At 39.6% G+C, this 17,614-nt stretch overlaps 1 protein-coding gene across 5 annotated transcripts in view; it reads right to left on the bottom strand.

Moving 5' to 3' along the window:
* Nucleotides 1–17,614, bottom strand: part of kiaa1549la (KIAA1549-like a) — a 117,557-nt gene that overhangs the window by 58,542 nt on the left and 41,401 nt on the right. For all 5 annotated transcript variants that reach the window (XM_005928355.3, XM_005928354.3, XM_005928357.3 and 2 more), the window contains exons 3-7: nt 15,284–16,096; nt 14,548–14,663; nt 10,722–10,944; nt 7,545–7,678; nt 6,480–6,648 (exon numbers count right to left, since the gene is read on the bottom strand). In XM_005928355.3, coding sequence (XP_005928417.1) covers nt 6,480–6,648; nt 7,545–7,678; nt 10,722–10,944; nt 14,548–14,663; nt 15,284–16,096 — 1,455 coding nt within the window. The remainder of the gene's footprint in view (nt 1–6,479; nt 6,649–7,544; nt 7,679–10,721; nt 10,945–14,547; nt 14,664–15,283; nt 16,097–17,614) is intronic.

Below are 17,614 nucleotides of genomic sequence, written 5' to 3'. Positions count from 1 at the left end.
TGTAAAGCGCTTTGAGGGCCCCGAAAAGCGCTATATAAATGCAATCCATTATTATTATTATTATTATTATTATTATTATTACTTCTAAGTTTATTTTCCCAGGTAACAATTAAATCATAATTAATAAATAATTGAGCTACACATCTCCTCTGCTGATGTACTATAATTATTACACAGCAGTGTGCGTGCAGGTCAGGTTTCATTATCTGCTTTGATGTCCTTTACCTCTCACGTCTACACTAGCCTTCAGTCTTCCTTCCCGCTCGCGTGCTTCTGTTAGCAACTCACTCTCTGCTTGTTTACCTGTCAGTGTATTCATTTCCTAAAACGCCGGCTCTTTTCTGTCCACCCGGCCGTCTCCTTCTGCTTTTATACACACACATCATCACTCCCTCAGCCTGTCGACCTCTTTCTGTGTCCTGTTCATCCGTCAAGCTCTCCCTCCTTATTTCCCATCTGCCTGTTTCACCATCTGTCTCCACCTAACTCCTCTGAGCTGGCTGCTTGCCGAGCATTGAGTGTTTAGCCTGAGTCAGTGGCATTACATGATGCAGTAGCTGTTATCAGCCCGCGTCCTGTCTGCCTGACGTCTCTGTATCTGAACGAGTTCATATTCACTGCGCTGTCCTCTCGAGTTAAACAAGTTCGCGTAAACACATAAGACAATCCGCACCGAAGTGTGAAAGTTTAGACTCATTCACTTTGAGAACCTGCTCAATGTGCAGATGACTCCAGCGCTCTGATTTCATCAACACAACAGCTGGAAAAAAACGAGGAAGAAACTTGAAGAGGAATCAGATGAAAAAATAAAAGCAAAAAGCTACTTCTACTATCTAGAAAAATGCCTTTTCTCAACAAGTGTAATATTATTGCCTGTGGACTATTTTCACCTGCAGATTGACATATTATCGAGTGAGCATTTTCCATAGGCTATATATAAAAGACAGATGCAGCCATCCTCACATTAACACTGTCACTTTAAAATGTGACAAAGAGCTTTATGACCGTAATCATTTTGCTTCTCTGAAGCCAGATGCTACGAGTGAGTGGTGAAAGTAACTGAGGAATTGAGGGCGCTGTGTTGTTATCAGCAACCACAGTAAGGGTTTAGACACAGAGGATAATGAGCAGATTGGCGTCTATTGGATTGTTTTAATTGAACTAGTTTCTGCATTCATGGTAATACATGGACATGTGTATACTTTTTTAGCCTCAGTTTCATCTGTTTACCTTATGAACACAGACATAGAATTCTTAATATGAAACCTAAAATCTTTTGTTTCTCTGTTTTATTTCTATCAATCGCTCAAGCCACACCTGCTCCCATTGAATCCAGGGGATGAAGTGCTTTATATTCTGAACAGCAAGTTTGTTTGAGGGAAAACAAGGATTCACAAAGAATTGCATCATTTGTTTGACTGACAGCTAAAGCAGCACGATATAATAACCACGTGAGATCAAAGCTCCCTTAGATGTACGCTGCCAAAATTCAGTCACGCTAACCTATAGTTAGCACAGAAAGGTGTTGGGTTTTTTTTTTCCCAAATTAATCTCAGTTTAGACAACATTATAATGAGAATAATTTAGACATCTCACTGACCTGAAGGTAAGGATACACACCAAAGCAAATGCAGACACTCTATAAGGAGACAGGCTCAAACACGCACAGTCATTCCCTATGGCAGCTAATTAAATTCACATTACACATGCCTTCACTGCTTTACAGGCACGCAGCATACTTTAGCCTGTACTTTGAAGAATAATTAAATACACCTGGTGAAAGATTAAAAAATATAATTATACTATAAGGTTGCCCTTTAATCCTCAAAAATGCAAACACTTAAATGACTATATGCTCCTCTGTATGCAAACAGACTGTTCATATGAATCTCAGTATAACTATAGTTAATTTTTCTGACCAATACAGTGACCTGCATATGATCATTTCCACCCATTTGTTCATTTAATTATGTTTTTAGATTATTATATACAAAACCATTTGCTCACTGTTTCCCTAGAAAAGCGTGCTGCTTTTAAGAGAACAGACACTGTTTCCGTGGTGATGCCAAGTGGGTTTGCATGTGACTAGGTGAAGTGTGATGTTTGAGCCCTTTGGGTGTTGAGAGCATGCACAAATAGATACTAATCTAATCTCACCGGGCTAAAATTAGCTCATTCGGGGGACATGGTCAACAGACTGCCGATGGCACGATTGAGATGATCGGAGCTGTACAGCTGCTTGCCCTTTCAAAATCTCACAGATGGCAGTAGAGACAAGACCGGAATACAAACAGAGCTCCTGTGGCTCATCTTTGGGGTCTATGGTCATTTACATGTGTTTGTAGAGTCTGCGTCAGCTACTGCAATAATTAATGTTTACCGTAAAGATCTTCAGGAGTTGCACTGTTTTTTGGGTTTTTTTTTAACTGAATGAAACACTTGAAGTGACAGAGGTGACTGCAGGTTATTCATTTGAGTAGAGAACACAAATTACTCTATAGTACCCTAAAGTGGCCTTTGTCAAGGTAATGCTTCATATAGTCAGGTAACTTAATCATTTCTTTAACTTGTTAGCACCTTCCTGTAGTCTACCTACCTTCAGGTATTTGTAGCTAAATATATAAATACACAAATACAAATAAAATACATTTAAATTCAATTTATTTACAGGGGAATTACCTTACCCTCCATCATGGGCTGTATTAATAATAATGACAAGCTGAAATAATTATTTCCTATATGACTTTATCAGTCCATCACATTTCTTTTGGCCCACTCCTTCCAATGTTGCTTCACTTCATTAAGTCCTGCAGGCATTAGTTTATGCACTCCTCTCTTAGGGCCAGCCTTTCATTCAGGCTGAAGTCTGGGCTTTGGCTGGGCCACTGCAGCACCTTGATTCTTTTCTTTTTCACACACTCTGTTGTATATCTGCTGCTGTTCCTGAGATTTTTGTTCTGCTGAATGACCCATTTTTTCCTTAGCTTTAGCTGTCAACCAGATGGCTTCACATTGAACACTTTGGTATACAGAGTTCATCATCAGCTCAATAACTGCAAGATTCCCAGATTGTGTGGCTGCAAAACAAGCCCAAATCATCAAACGAAGATTGACAACAGCCCTAAATGTTTCCCACTTGTGAATAATCTTTCTCACTCAACTTCAAATTGTTTTGAAATTACTTTATAAGCCTTCCTAGATTATTGCTGATGTTTTTCCTCCTTGGCATTAAAACAGGCCTGAATGCTCCAGATGAGCAAGCTGCCAAAACCTGCACTTTTATAGAGGTGGGCACATTTGCTCATGATCAGTTAATCAAGCGCATTTCATTAGCAGAACCTGTCTGCTACTTACCCTCTTAATTCCTATGTAAGCAGCGTGGATGCACTTTCACAGAGTCCTATGCAAACATTGTTTTGGGTGTTTCTGTTTTATTCTTCTCTCTAACTAAACAGTTTGACCTCTTTCTGTTAACATATATGTGATAAAAGACCATCACTCTTCTTGAATTAGAAAAAATATAAATATTGCAAGGAAAGCCTTAGGTGAGAGCTCTTTGAAGTGTGTGGGGAAAAAATGAGTAGCACCTTGCATTTTGTAGGAGTACCTAAAATAATCTTACTGTTTATGCAGAATGCTGCTAATGTCACATTATAGCAACCATAAAAACCATAACAAATAATGACAGTTTTTAGTTAATTTAACTGCAAAATAATAAGTAAAAAAAAAGCATAAAATATAGTATGACATAGGAATAGTTATGGAATAAATAAATAACATTAAAACTCTACTGCATTAAAGTAGTTAGTTACATTTCTACTGCTCCTATCCATGCTTTCATTCACTCGTCTCATTTTTGCTGCAGGACACGCGTCACAACACCAGATGCTAAAGGAAAAATGAAACCCCAGCAGGTTTGATTAAACAGCAGAATCGGATGTTCTGATAATGAGAATGGAATAACTGCATCACTCATGATATTTTAGAAAATGCCTCTTATCAGTGTTACCCAATCCTTAATTCCCCCGTAGAGAAGCAGGTCAGACATTTGTTATGTCACGAAACATGCAACGCCCTGCAGTGAACTCACTGGTTCTCAGTAGTCAGTGTTCATGAAGGTACCCTACATATGCCATGTCAGTTTCAGGCCAGCAGCACAAAGCAGCACAGATTAAGTAAAAGAACAATGGTTATGTAAAGACTAAAGGAATTAGCGTGAAGAAACTCACAACTGCTTTATGGGAAGAAAACAAACAAGAGCATCATCTTCTGACGCCTCTTTCTGCTCTGCATGTGTTCGATCGTCTTGAGTCAATACTGATATCCGACACAGGCAGTCCTCCACTCTGCCTCCAACCTTTGTCTAAGTCATGTTCTGCACCCATGTTCCCTTCCTGCTGCTTAAAACCTGACAAAAAATACACATGGATGTAGGAACCAGCTCTGTTCTTGTTGTGTTTTCATTCCAGCCTTGCCAACATGAGTGTAACACTCTAGCAAGTCATAAAAAATAAATAAATAAAAACATTCCCTGATATTTTCTTGGTTTCGGATCTTTGAGGCAGATATACAACATGTTCAAACCTACCTCAAATTTACCTCGGGGTGATATATTGATTAAAGTGGAACAGAGCAAGGTAAATAAAAAATGTAACGTATTTATTTATTTGAAGTTCTTCTCAGTAGGTGATGAAGATACCAGCAAAACAAAAACTACAAAGTCACCTTTTCAGCTATAAACTATCCCTGACAACGCAGAGGAGGCTCCTTCTGATTTGTCAGAATGAGCTAAAAAAAAAATAAAAAAAATAAAAAAACAACAACAACAAAAACCACACCCATTAGGGCAATATAACGTCAAGTCAGTATAATGTCAAAAGCAATCTTGCCAAATCGGGCCAAACTCTGAAATGTCACTCCTAAGTCTCCGACAATGGCAGCTGTGGATGAGGTTGATTTTGATAGTGTTATAATAAGCTCTGGTACAGTGCATTGACATATACAGCTAAAGTGTTGCTGCGACATTTAACTAAACATTGCAAAGTGTGAATGTAATATTTCTTAATATTTTCTAAATTGTCAGAGCAACATGCCTCACCCGATGATGAATTTCTCATTTTAATTTCCCCTTGCAGCCCTTTATAAAAGATTAGAAATGCATCATAATCATCCAGCCGCGACTCTAAGATGGCTTGAAGGTAGATCTAGTGAATGAGTACTGAGCACCCTAACTGAACTCTAATTTACTGGTTATACATCATTTATTCTGAATTAGACTGTTGAAGTCTTTGTGTGCTGCACAAAGTAACAATCTCAGTGATTAATAATGAAATACTAAAAACTGCAATTCCTCCAATGGCCACTTGAGGCTCCAAAAGTGAGTCAATTTGCTTGTTAAATGCAAAACTAACACCATTAACATCATGTTTCTAGCCTGATATGCTACAATAGAGAGTTTAACCCTTCATAACAACTTTGAGTGGTGTAACTGATTTCATTGGTCGATGGCGCCAATCAGCATCACCTTCACTAACTGGAGTGATTCTAAAAGACCTCTCGACATCATTTGTGCTGTTGGTGGCTTCCAACACATTCTCACTCCCAAAGCGTAACATTTTACACTAGGTGACAAATCGTCTGTATATTACACTTCCGGGCACCCAACACGTCCATATATCACGAGATCGGAAAAATGAGGAAACATGAGAACTGTTTGGAATGAATGTACATTTGTTTTACTTAAATCGCTTAAATCGCTTTGAAAAACACTATCTAACGTCATTAAAGTGCTGGGTAAGGTTAGGGATAAGGTAAGGGTTAGGGCTGGAATACATGGCTGGAACGTGTATTACCGTGGGAGCATCATTCTACTGGATTTCATCCATAACCCGGCACATAGCATAAAGAACGCTGAAGGTCACCTTTCACATTCCTCAGGAAGGCCTCTGGACTTGACAGGTCGTCACTACATTACGCCTCGGGAGTGAGAACGGGCTCTGACTTTTGGAGCATTTTTAAAGGATTATCTGAATACATGTATGGCTTTTTTGTAGTGCAGATCAGCCACAAAGTTTAACTTCACCTGTGGTGATCATTACAGTGGCTACAACCATCTTTTATATACAGTCTATGGGTACCATAAACTGTTAATGCGGTTGCTCAAAAATGGGATTCCTACCTGCAGCAAACCACACTGGAAGTGATGTAAAGCATGCTTTAATGCTCACAAAATCTGTTTCTGCTAATCAACATGGCAGATGCACTAATTAAATTTCATTACTATTTGTTCTGGGTGCCATAAACCTAAAACTTTCAATAAACATAAATGGGGGAAAATAAAACCAAAAGCATCTGTATGGCTATCTTACAATGAATAATCGATTACTGTGTGTCAGTATGTATGTACAGCACTTTAGCTGTAAGTGCAAAAAATAACTAAATGGATAAAAGTGTATTGAGTGTATTATGGATGCACTTACGCTCAGCGATGACCAGCGGTGGGTAGAACAGAAAGTACCCCACCAGCTCAGCAGTGAGCTGGTTGAGAAGACTGCTGGAAATTGTCCCGTTAAGTATTGAATCCTGATTTTTCACCACATACACCAGAGTGACTGAGGGGGAGTCAGGCTCCTGGGAGACACTCTGGATCTGAGGATAAACACACAAGCACAAAATACATTTTATTATTTTTATTTGAATCCGCCTGTCAAATATGGTACACTATGTGCCCCATAGTCATTCTAATATTTGTCATATTAGAATGACTTCAATACTTTACAGCGGGCACACAAACAGCCAGCTACGGCTGCATGTATAATTCAAATATTTCTGCTGAAATATCTAAGCGTATCATGCCAAATGTCAAAAATCCACATAAAGAATGCATACCAGAGCTTCAGACACAGTATTACACTTTGAGTGAGCACAATATAATAAGACCTAGGTGGTGCTGTGAACCTTATGTGAATGAGTCATCGTAAACGAGTGGATGGCAATACAAGGTACGAGGGATTCCCATCACATTTCTCCATGAGTGTTAATATTTCAGAGGATAAATTATGAATGGAGCCTATATATCCGTCTCTTCATGCTGAGACCTACTTCTGATTGTGATGGTGTGTGCATGTGCAGTATATCCTGCATTCATGAGGGTACATTGACAGATGGAGAGAAAGAGACAGGAAATAAGAAAGAGGAAAGAAGAGCTTCAAAAAATAAAAATAAAACAGCATTGCACACAAATGAGCTTTGATTGTGTCTCCAGTTGTTTAACAAAACAGCTATTTTCTTCTTTATTTTTTTAAATTGCTGCAAAACTGTCTGACCTTTTATACCAGGCAATTACCACAGAAAACACAAGAAACACACGCCTGAAATAAGGTATTCTGACTAGTTATAGAGTGGATACAATCAAGAAAGCTTGTTTTCTGGTAAGTGACGAGAATTTGACTTTATTATTCATGTAAACCTTCTCAGCATGCAGCATGCAAATACTGCTTATTTGTCCGTCTGTTTTTTCTAATAAAAAACGCCCCACACAGCACCTCAACAGTGAGTGTGTTGTAGGTCTCCAGCACTTTGTCCTGAGCTTCATCAAAGGCGTTCTCCAGCCTCTGCTCCAACATCTGAACAAAACTGCAGGAGTAGATGTTGTCTGTCGGGCCAACAAACCTCAACACTGGAAAACAAACCATAAAAAAACAACAACATTATTTATAGACTGCAGTTTTAAAAACCTACAAAGTTTGACAATGTTCCCTTTTCTTTTTTTTTTTCATGAACCGGTGGTAAGATGCTTTAAAAATTTTCACTTTATGGGCAGTTAGCTCAGCAGGATGAGACAGAGAAATGGCCCGGGAGCCTGGAAGCCTCTTCCAGTGCAGATAGCTTTTTTACTCCTCTATCAATCAAGTGTATTTCATTTTGCTCTCGTCATTAAAAGGATAAAAGAAACCAATTATTGAACAAAAACTCTTTAGTTTGAAAGTCAGACACATTCATATTTATTATAACTGATTTATGGGTGGCAACCTTGTGTCCAGTGCCTCTAATGCCATACTCTGGTGATTTCTTTAGCAGAAACCTACTTATTCAGGTACCAGCTCCAAAATCTGGCTCTTCAGATAACAGACTTTCATTTAGAGTTTAATCTGTTGTCATGGCAATGTTGTAGCCACAAATTGAATTGCTGCACCACAAGAATCATGGAAAGAGAAATTATTTAAAAACTCTTCAGCAATCCACTTCATCACGCTGCATCTAGAATCTGTATCTGGGGCTGTGGTTTAGGCATTAGTGCCCTATATAAATGTCGGTGTGATCAATAAACCTAAGCAGTGAGACACAGAAAGAGGATTATAATCACTATCTAGAATTAGAACAACTGAAAATAGTATTTCTATGTTAGCGTCACACAGTCCTGCACCGAGGAGGCACAGGGTAAGCAATATTGAGTCTATCAGATTACAGCAGATGTTATTAATGTTGTCGCCCTCTGTTCTCGCCTTGCACTCTTGTCTTTCTTTGCTGTTTTTTAAAAAAAAGCTCTGTAGCGACTGGGATAGGAGAGGTGGAAAAATATTCTGACCTAAATTCAAATGCTGTGATGCTTATGAGTGCGGGCTACATCTCTCAAAAAAAGAAAAAAAAACACTACATCATTCACTGGTGTCTTAGCCTGCAACACTGTGCAGGCGCAAACACTGCTGACCCAGTTGGTAATCTTATGTAAATGGATCTGTGGCTGCTAAATTGGCATATACTATACATTTATGGATTAAAGCTGTACAACACAGAAATGGGTTTTAATTTCTGCTTCATGTGCCTACTTCACATCCAGGAGTAGATACAACAAACACAGCAAACATCACTACAAGTGCTAAAGTGTGGGAATTGGCAGAGAGCTGTAGTTGTTTTTACAGAAAACGTGAAAGCCAAAAAATAGATGTTCTCAGTCGCTTAAAGTCACTATGTAGGGTTCATGAACATACACTAAATACACAAAATTGTCATAATGGTTTTCATAAAGACACTCATCATTGCATATAAAAGAAATCATATCTTAAATGACTAATTCTTACAAAGCTGGCCAGTTTGCCCATTTACAGTCATGAAATACAGAACAAGTAGCTTTAATTGAAACTGTGTGTCTGATGAGACTGCTGAGAAAATGTTTTACATCTAATTAGTTGCTAATGCAAAAGTGTACATTAGATAAACAGCAGTCAAAGTTGTAATTAACACTAAAAACATTTTTAAAGCAAAACCATAACTAAAAGGCATTCTACGGACATTCAGTGGGAGCTTGTTTCCAAGGATTTTTGCACATTTTTGCAAATAATTTTATTAATTAGAAAGGAACAAAAAGATGTTGCATACATACCAAAAAATGTATGCACAGATAAAAATGCAAAGAGATTTGTATAAAATGTACAGAGATATGTATCACTGTACACAAAGGTTAGGAGGAAACTGCAATAACATGATTGGTATTTTTTAGTTTCTACGGCAGGGGGATGGATTAAACCACTATTTTACATGGAAAAATGCCTTCTCTGCCCATTAACAACTACCATCTTCAGCCCGTGAAACAATATTACTTCAGCGAAATGAAGAGAATTTCAGAGGTGATCATTATTCTTATCCTCCCCGTTATTAATATGTTTCTTTTTCATGAATGCAAGTTTAAGAAAAGGATTAATTATAGACAGTAAATTGTCTTTCCTTCTTTTCTTGGGAGAAATAAATCTCTCTCTTATTAGCTTCTCTTCATTAGTTCCATAAAACCGGAGCTGAATTTAAAATGCTTCTTGATGATCGGGCCCCATCATTTCTTAAAGACCTCATAATATCACGTCATCCCAATAGAGCACTTTGCTCTCTTACTTGTGATTCTTGGGGTTTCCAGTGGAACCAGCTCCCAGTTTGGATTCGGGAGACAGATACTCCTTCTGCTTTTAAAATGAGGCTACAAAGCTTACAGTTAGGCTGGATTCAGTGACCCTGTACTGTTCCTTAATTATCCTCGGGTTGCTGGGATACTTTCCACGATGCACTGAGAGTTCTTCTTCACCACTTTTGCCATATGCTTGCTAATAAGAAATCATCTGAATGTGGAGGGTCTTAACTTTACAACATAAAGTGGCTAAAGGTGCCTGCTGTTATGCAGTGCTGCTATATAAATACAACTGAACTGAAATTAATAATATAATTAGTGATACCAATACAAAAGTACCAAATTCTACAGATTTAAAAAGTACAATACTTATTTTTTAAGGAAATCTAATCTGTGCATGTATATTTTAACTAACAATTCAATAATTGCATTCATTGTCCTACTTTTGCTCCCATGAGGTTTCGATGTGTGTCTGGGTGGGCATGCTGAAATGTGTTTTTTTAAGAGGCTTACCAGGCTGTCTAAATGAATGGAGCAATTTGCCTTTGCTCTGCAGTCGTGGAAGTTTTTATGGGATTTAGGGTATCAGAGAAGAGTAAAGGAGAGCAGACATGTAATCAAAAGTTTCTAATTTTGACTCAGCTCTACTCTTCCTCTGTGTCCTCCTCCCTGCGTTCTCTCTCCCTCCCTTTCTCTATACATCTTTAACTTCTGCTATCCTCTCATACTCCACCTCCATCGCCAGATCCTAATCAAGCTGGTGCTGTGAGAGCCGCTTGAGTAAAACTGCTCCATCATATCTCATTTTTTTGTTTGCTTTCATCACCTGTTTTCAGCTGCAGGTGAATATTTGGAGCAGGCACCCAGGTTGCCACGGGAACCAGAACTGCCTTAACCAATGGCGTGTGCTGCCTGATGTCCGACAGCAGCTTGTCAAAACCGTAAACATTCAGGGCTCTGACAACCATGGCGGAAATGTAGACAGTTTTCCCGTTGGTCACGTAGTATCCCAGCGTCACGTTGTGGGGGCTGCAGTCATCGTGTTCCACCTGTGACAGAGATGCAGAGGAGAACAATACAGGTTGGAGTTTGTTTTTTAAACTACATTTATATCTGTATTTCAAGGCAGACTGTCTTTAAAGCATTGTTTACCTAGTGGATTTGTGTCCTCATTTTAAAGCACACACACTGCAAAGAACTGCAGAAACCATATCAGAGCAGAAATCAACTCTACCAGGTGACACAAGCTTAGAAAACTACACTGTACACCAAGCATCTTTGTCTGATACATGTTGTTCTCAAGCGATGGGCTTCAAATATAAATGTATCAGACTATGAATACTTATAATCCTGGCATTTTTTTTTAAGTCAAATCTGACTCAAGGGAATTTTATAGCTTGAGCCCTCACCAGTCATGAATCTGACGAACCGTGTCCCGGAAAAACACACACAGACAACAATCGGCGGTGAGTCAAGGTTTGTATTTCTGGAACTATACACCGCCCACTTTCCTCTACCTTCAACCACACTGAGCTGCTGTAGCTTGTGTTACTATGGCGTCTTCCTCTTTCTTCATCCTTCTTTTTCCTCTCCTCTCTTCCCTGGCTTCCCCGGCTAGTCCATTTCTCGAAAATAACACATCCTTCTTAGTGAAACTGTATCTTATTAACCTTCTCTCCTACTCTTATCCCCTCTACTTTCCATGCAAACAGAAACGAAAGAAAGTTCACACAGTTTTTCAAACTATAGCTACCTGCCATCTTTGTTTAAGCCCTTTTCTGTTTTAAGTTCTCGTCAAAGCTTTAGCCCCAGTTTCTTCTTTAGTTTTTAATTATACTCAGCGACACATTCCTTTATTCCAGCACCCTACCTTTGGGTTTTGCATATCATTAGAAAACAAAAAAGAGCTTTTGAAGCTCTCATTTTAAGGGCTAAAATGAAGAAGAGTGGGAAAGTCAAAGTATTTCTTGCAGATATTATGTGTGGTTGCAGGAACAGACTGGTTGTCCTCATGTCCTCCCGTGTTACGGCTGGTTTCCTGGCTACAAGGAAAACAAGTGAAAGTCAACTCGATCCTGTGACGCAATCTTCTAACCATAAGCACTCTGTAACTGTCAGCTTGTTAGCTTGTATTCTTTGTTTTGCCCACCTATTTACTAAAGAAGCACACAAACTATTAATGACTCATTTATGGAGATTCCAGTACAGTAGCTGAAAAAGCAATTATGTTAAAAGACATGGTTCAATGACACAACATATTAAATGTAACCTGCAAGTTAATTTCATGCTGTTTGACAATCCCTGCCCACGCTGAAGCAATGTTTCGCCTGCGTATCACTGCTTTTAAAGATCTGTTTCCTTCCTCTTGTTGTTGCTATTGTCAAAGGACTGATCCTGACTGCCAAATAATAGCTTACGTTATCTGATGGATAGGATGAAAACTCAGGAGATTGAGGTTGTGTGTATGTGTTGCAGGAGGGTTAGATGAAAGTGGACTGCAGCTTTGAGATACTGAGTCACTCCAGCGTGAGCTCACAAACAACTGGATAAAAATAGAAAGAAAAAAAAAAGATGAAGACAGACAGACAGCAAGATGAAGGGAGGCAGGTGGACAGACAGAGCCGGGCAGGCCCAACAGGCGTACAAACAGACAAGTGAGACAGACAGGTTGGCAGAAAATCAATCGACTTAAACCCGGGGAACAATCAGATTGGAGGGAGACTGAGAAAGGGAGCAATATGAGAAATGTAAACACTGAGAAATATGCAAAGGAAACAAAAGTCAGAACAGAGACATGATACAGAAAAAAAACAGCAGAATGGGAAAATTATGTGAATGAAAAAAACGTAATAGCTCATTCTTAATTTGTTTTACATTGTAGCGCATGTGAGAGAGAGAGACAGTACAAGGGTGCGTAATAACCTCTGAGTAAACTGCCTCGATATTCAGCAGGTCATAACAATTCAGACTCAACCACAGTCTGCATTAGTCACCTCTCTAGCACCCTTCATGTGAGTCCTTATGAAGTGAATGAGGAGGAGCATGTGATGAAAAGTATTGTAAACTGATGACACACTCACATATAGAATATCTGAGCACACATGAAGAGCAAAAATCTTGGCAAAACAGAAACACAACAAAAAGATTTGACTGCAGCATTGCGGCGTGGTCCTTTTAAATATAATTTATAGATCTACAAAATTTCTTCTGCAGTATTAAATGCACTAGAAGATTAATAATGTGTATGCAAAAAACTTGTATTAGCCTTAATAGCCATTTTATTTGCTTCTGACATATGTCTTCTAGCCACTTATCCATTGCTGCTGTGGTCTGATCTTTCTGATCTAATTAGCAATAATTAATTATTGTGAATTGCTCGAAATACAAATTATTAGTTGAGCATACCAGTGTTAGCTGCTAGCTTAGCACCCTCTGATCACTACTGGCTCCAAAAAAAGATGTTTGATGCTTCAAAATGTCCAGAAAACAACGCTAGATATGTCCATCTTTTATGTACAGTGTTTGGTAGTTATGGGCTGGTCAGCTGTGTTAGTATGAGGGGGCGGAGCTCTGGGCACAGGTTCGTCATAGAGAGACATGATGTCATTGGAGCTTCCGTAGTTGGCCACACCACGACGATTCCCACAGTGAAACCCTTTACTTTGCTATCAGAGAACCAGGGATTACAGGAAGTAACCCAACATCATTGTTTTTATGATTTTTATTATGTTTTTGATCTTTACCAGTAATAATTTAACAAATGCCTTGCCATTATTGACCTTTTCTTTTAGACCCTTATTACACAAACAGATGTCTGTGGTTACAGTAATGGCAAAAAGAAAAAAAAGCGCAGCCTCTTCGGTCACCTTGAATGAAGCTGAACTAAACTTCAAGGGAGTTTGAGCTTTTAGGAGGGGGCTGAAAGCACACAGTTGGTTCTTTTCAGAGTCCCTTTAGGACACACCACGGCAGATCGTCCCCCTCCATCTCACCTTATCCTTCACTACATCCATTAATTTTGTCTGTGCTCTTTCTCTTCTCGTGTCTGGCAGGACACCCTTTCAACATCCTTTGCCCAGAATATCCACTTTCTCTCCTCTGCACACCTCTAAACGATCTCATCTCCAGTTTGAACTCCTGTCTTTTCGTTCATGCCACAGTCTCCGAAGCATACATCATAGCATGTATCACCAGCATCTTGTCAAGCTTCTCCTTCACTCTTCTGCTATCTTTATCACTGCTGACACTCATCTTCATCGACTCCGCCCTGCCTCCACTCTCTTCTTCACTTCATATATTCATTGTAACGTCCATCTTCCTCTCATTCACACACATGTATTCTGTCTTGCTTCTAATGACTTTCACTCCTCTTCCTCTGCCACCTGATTCCTACTTTCACTGCAGATCATAATGTCATCTGCAAACATTATAGAGCTCTCTGTCCTCCTCTATCAACCTGCCCATTACCACTGCAGACAAGAGGGGGCTTGGAACAGATCCCTGATGTAATCCCACCCCACCTTGAACCAATTTCTCACTCCTTCCACATACCTCCCCACCGTGTTGCTACCCTCAGACATGTCATACATGAAAAACCAGTGAGCGGAGCTTATAGAAAAAGAAGAAGACGATGATGATGAAGAAACACTGACCTGTGCATAAACAGTGGAGTCATTCAGGGCTCTCTGCAAGGCATGACTCAGACCTTTGGAGAGGTGATGTTTCAGTATGAGGTCTAAGCGATTCCTGCGCAGCTCAATAGATAACACTGTGAAGATGAAAAAATGTAATTAGTTCTCAATCACTGTGCACTATGTCTTCATATGTGCACATTTACATAATTTTTATGCTTTAATAAATCTATCAGCACTGCTTCTGCTGTAAACTTAAAGTATACTTACTTATATATCATGAACAAGCTCAAGTACTATTAAAAGCTTTAAAAAAACCACAGCATCGCTGCTATGTGCAATCAAAGGCTCACTAATGTGTGATGTGTGGCTTTTTATATTTGTTAATGGGGAAAGGCTGTACTTACTTTTATCCAAGTTTTAATTAATTTGTGCACCTCTACTGACATGTTGGCCACATAATAGGCACTTTCTGCCTGACTCTCAAATGCGGCATTTTGTGTGCATTCATTATTACTTCATTATTTTTTCTGGAAGATAAGATGGTAAAGTCTGCCTGTACTTAACACTGAGTGTACTTTATGTAATTTAAAGGACATGCAGTACCTAGATTATTTTTATGAGAGCTCTCTGATGTCCTAGCCATTCATCTTACTAGCTTTACTTATTCTTCCTCATCGTTCACACAGTTTCTATAAATGTTAAGAAATTCATCATTATCACATTATCGCTTACCGGTGATGTTTTGGTTTCTTACCTGTTCTAACCCAAAACTTTTCAGTAATGTTGCATGGCAGAGGACTTTCCTCTGCACTGGTACTAGATGGAGGAGGAGATGGAGTAGTCTGGAGGAACACAGTGGTAGCAGGCGCCTTTGTTGTTGTTGTGGTAGAAGTAGTAGTAGTGGGAGCTGTAGTAGTCGTGGTAGCCATGGTGGTAGTAGTAATGGGCTCAGGGGTGGTAGTGGTAGTAGTTGTGGTGGTGGTGGTGCTGGTGGTAGTAGTCGGGGGAAGAGTAGTAGTAGAAGCAGTAGTCGGGGCAGGTGTGGTTGTTGTAGTGGTTGCAGGTTGAGTTGTTGTGGTAAGTCTGATGCTTGTTGTTTGCTGCGTAGTGGTTGCAGCACTGGTATTTGGCGATAACGTTGCATTGTTCCCAGTGGTTGCTGCCTGATTCATCATATCATCAGTGGTCACAGTAAGAGTGGTCGTTAAGGGTGTTGTTGTAGTTACTGTTGTCAGCTGAAGACTGTCATTGGTCACAGTGTCCTGGCTTGTGATGTGTGTAGCCGTGCTGGATTCTGGTGGTGTTTGTGCTCTTGCAGTTGTGGGGAATGGTAAAGTTGAGCTGGTAGTGGGAGACAGAGGCATCTTTATGGTGGTGGTGGTTGTTGTGGTGGTCGGACGCCGTGAGGCGTTTCTGGTGCGCACAGGTGCAGTGGTGTTCCACTGGTGGGTGGAGAAAGGGCTGGTGACATTGGCAGGAAGTGTGACATCATGGTCACCCACTGTGGACAGGAGTGATTCGGGAACTGTAGGGAGATCCCAGGCCGGCAGGCTGCTCACTGAGTCCTCTGTAGGGCAGAAAACATGAAAATCAGTCATAATAAAGGATTTCCAGAGACTCTGAATATAAAAACTACTCAGCCTTTTTTCGGATTTAAATGGAGCACAGCATTAGTTCAGCTAGTTCATCTCAAACAGGGTACACAATTCAAGCTGCACCAATTGCTACAGATCTGCAAGCCACTTTGTGACCCACCACTTCAGCACTTCCTTTCACGGTATTTCTAACTTAAATGAATGCTGTGTCTGACGTCAGTGATGCCTGCTTTGTTCTGTTTGGGGGTCTTGCTTTTTCCCACCCCCACTACAGTTTTCCCATGTGTGCACAGCAAAGGATGGAGAGGTCCATAAACAATGCCAGTGTGCTGCATACAGAAGTATCGCTCATCTGTTGATTATAGTGGTCCTGAATGAACCATACATCTTATATTAGGTCAAACATGAACTGCAGAAAGATAAGACACTTGAAAGTATTGGTGCTATTTTTGGTATTTTATATCATCTGCTGACCTACATACAGCGTATGCAATATACAACATAAGAGACTACAGGCTGATAGCAAACACTAATGCAGCTACACTTGTCTTTGACCTGAATCTGTAATATTTGACTCTTAAAGTGTAAACACAGTTTTAACCTACTCATACCACACCTATATGTATATATGCAAAGACCCCTGAGCAACCAAGTTTAGAGTCTCTTAAATCCTCATTAAAGCACTGCCATAGGGGTATTTAAACCTAAATAAAGTGATGCAAAGGAACCAGTTGCCTGATAATAGCAAACCAGCAAGAATCAGTTTTCACTTTTGTCATGAATGAAGAAGATGAGGAGGTTTTTGTCCAATTGAAAGCACTTAGATGGACTGCATGATAGTTTCAATTTTGAATGGGAAATAGAAATCCAATTATAAAATGTGAACCAGAGAGGCATTTTAATGAAAGGGGTTTGTTTAATCCATCTACATACTGATGCGAGACGCATATTGATGAGTGTAGAGGAAGCTAAAGTAAACAAGAGCCAGGCGATCAATGAACCTTTTCAGACCAAGCTGTGGATTCATTCTTATCAACACCTGACGACTTCAAATATTGTGCTTGTTATGTGACACAAAACTCTGAGCAACAGGATATTAGCTTTCTGCTCACTCGTTGATCAGAAGCTAAAATATATGTGAAGGATTTACCTTGCTGATGTCAGCGCTATAGATAATGATGGCATGACGGGAAGCAGGGGAGATACGAAGGTGATGAAGTGGGACAGGACATGAAGGATGCTGATGATGATAAAGTTGCTGACAAAATAGTGAGGGCGATGATGGGATGATGAAGATGATGCGCCTAAGTGGCTGTGATGATAGCAATGCTGAAAATTACAATTTGATGAAAGTAGTTAAGAATGACGATTCATAAAAGATGACATCAAAGCCGATTTCGCTGTGTGAAAGTGTGCTGTAGGCTTAAAAAAAACAAAAGCTGAGCAAAATTAGCTGACTGTTTGCTATTCACTTATTATTGCCACAATAG

The sequence above is a fragment of the Haplochromis burtoni genome, unplaced genomic scaffold (assembly GCF_018398535.1).
Source record: "Haplochromis burtoni strain Fernald_Lab_line unplaced genomic scaffold, NCSU_Asbu1 Contig_112, whole genome shotgun sequence".
Lineage (NCBI taxonomy): Eukaryota > Metazoa > Chordata > Actinopteri > Cichliformes > Cichlidae > Haplochromis > Haplochromis burtoni.
The sequence above is the reverse complement of the archived record's forward strand: the minus strand, read 5'-3'. Positions and strand labels throughout refer to the sequence as shown.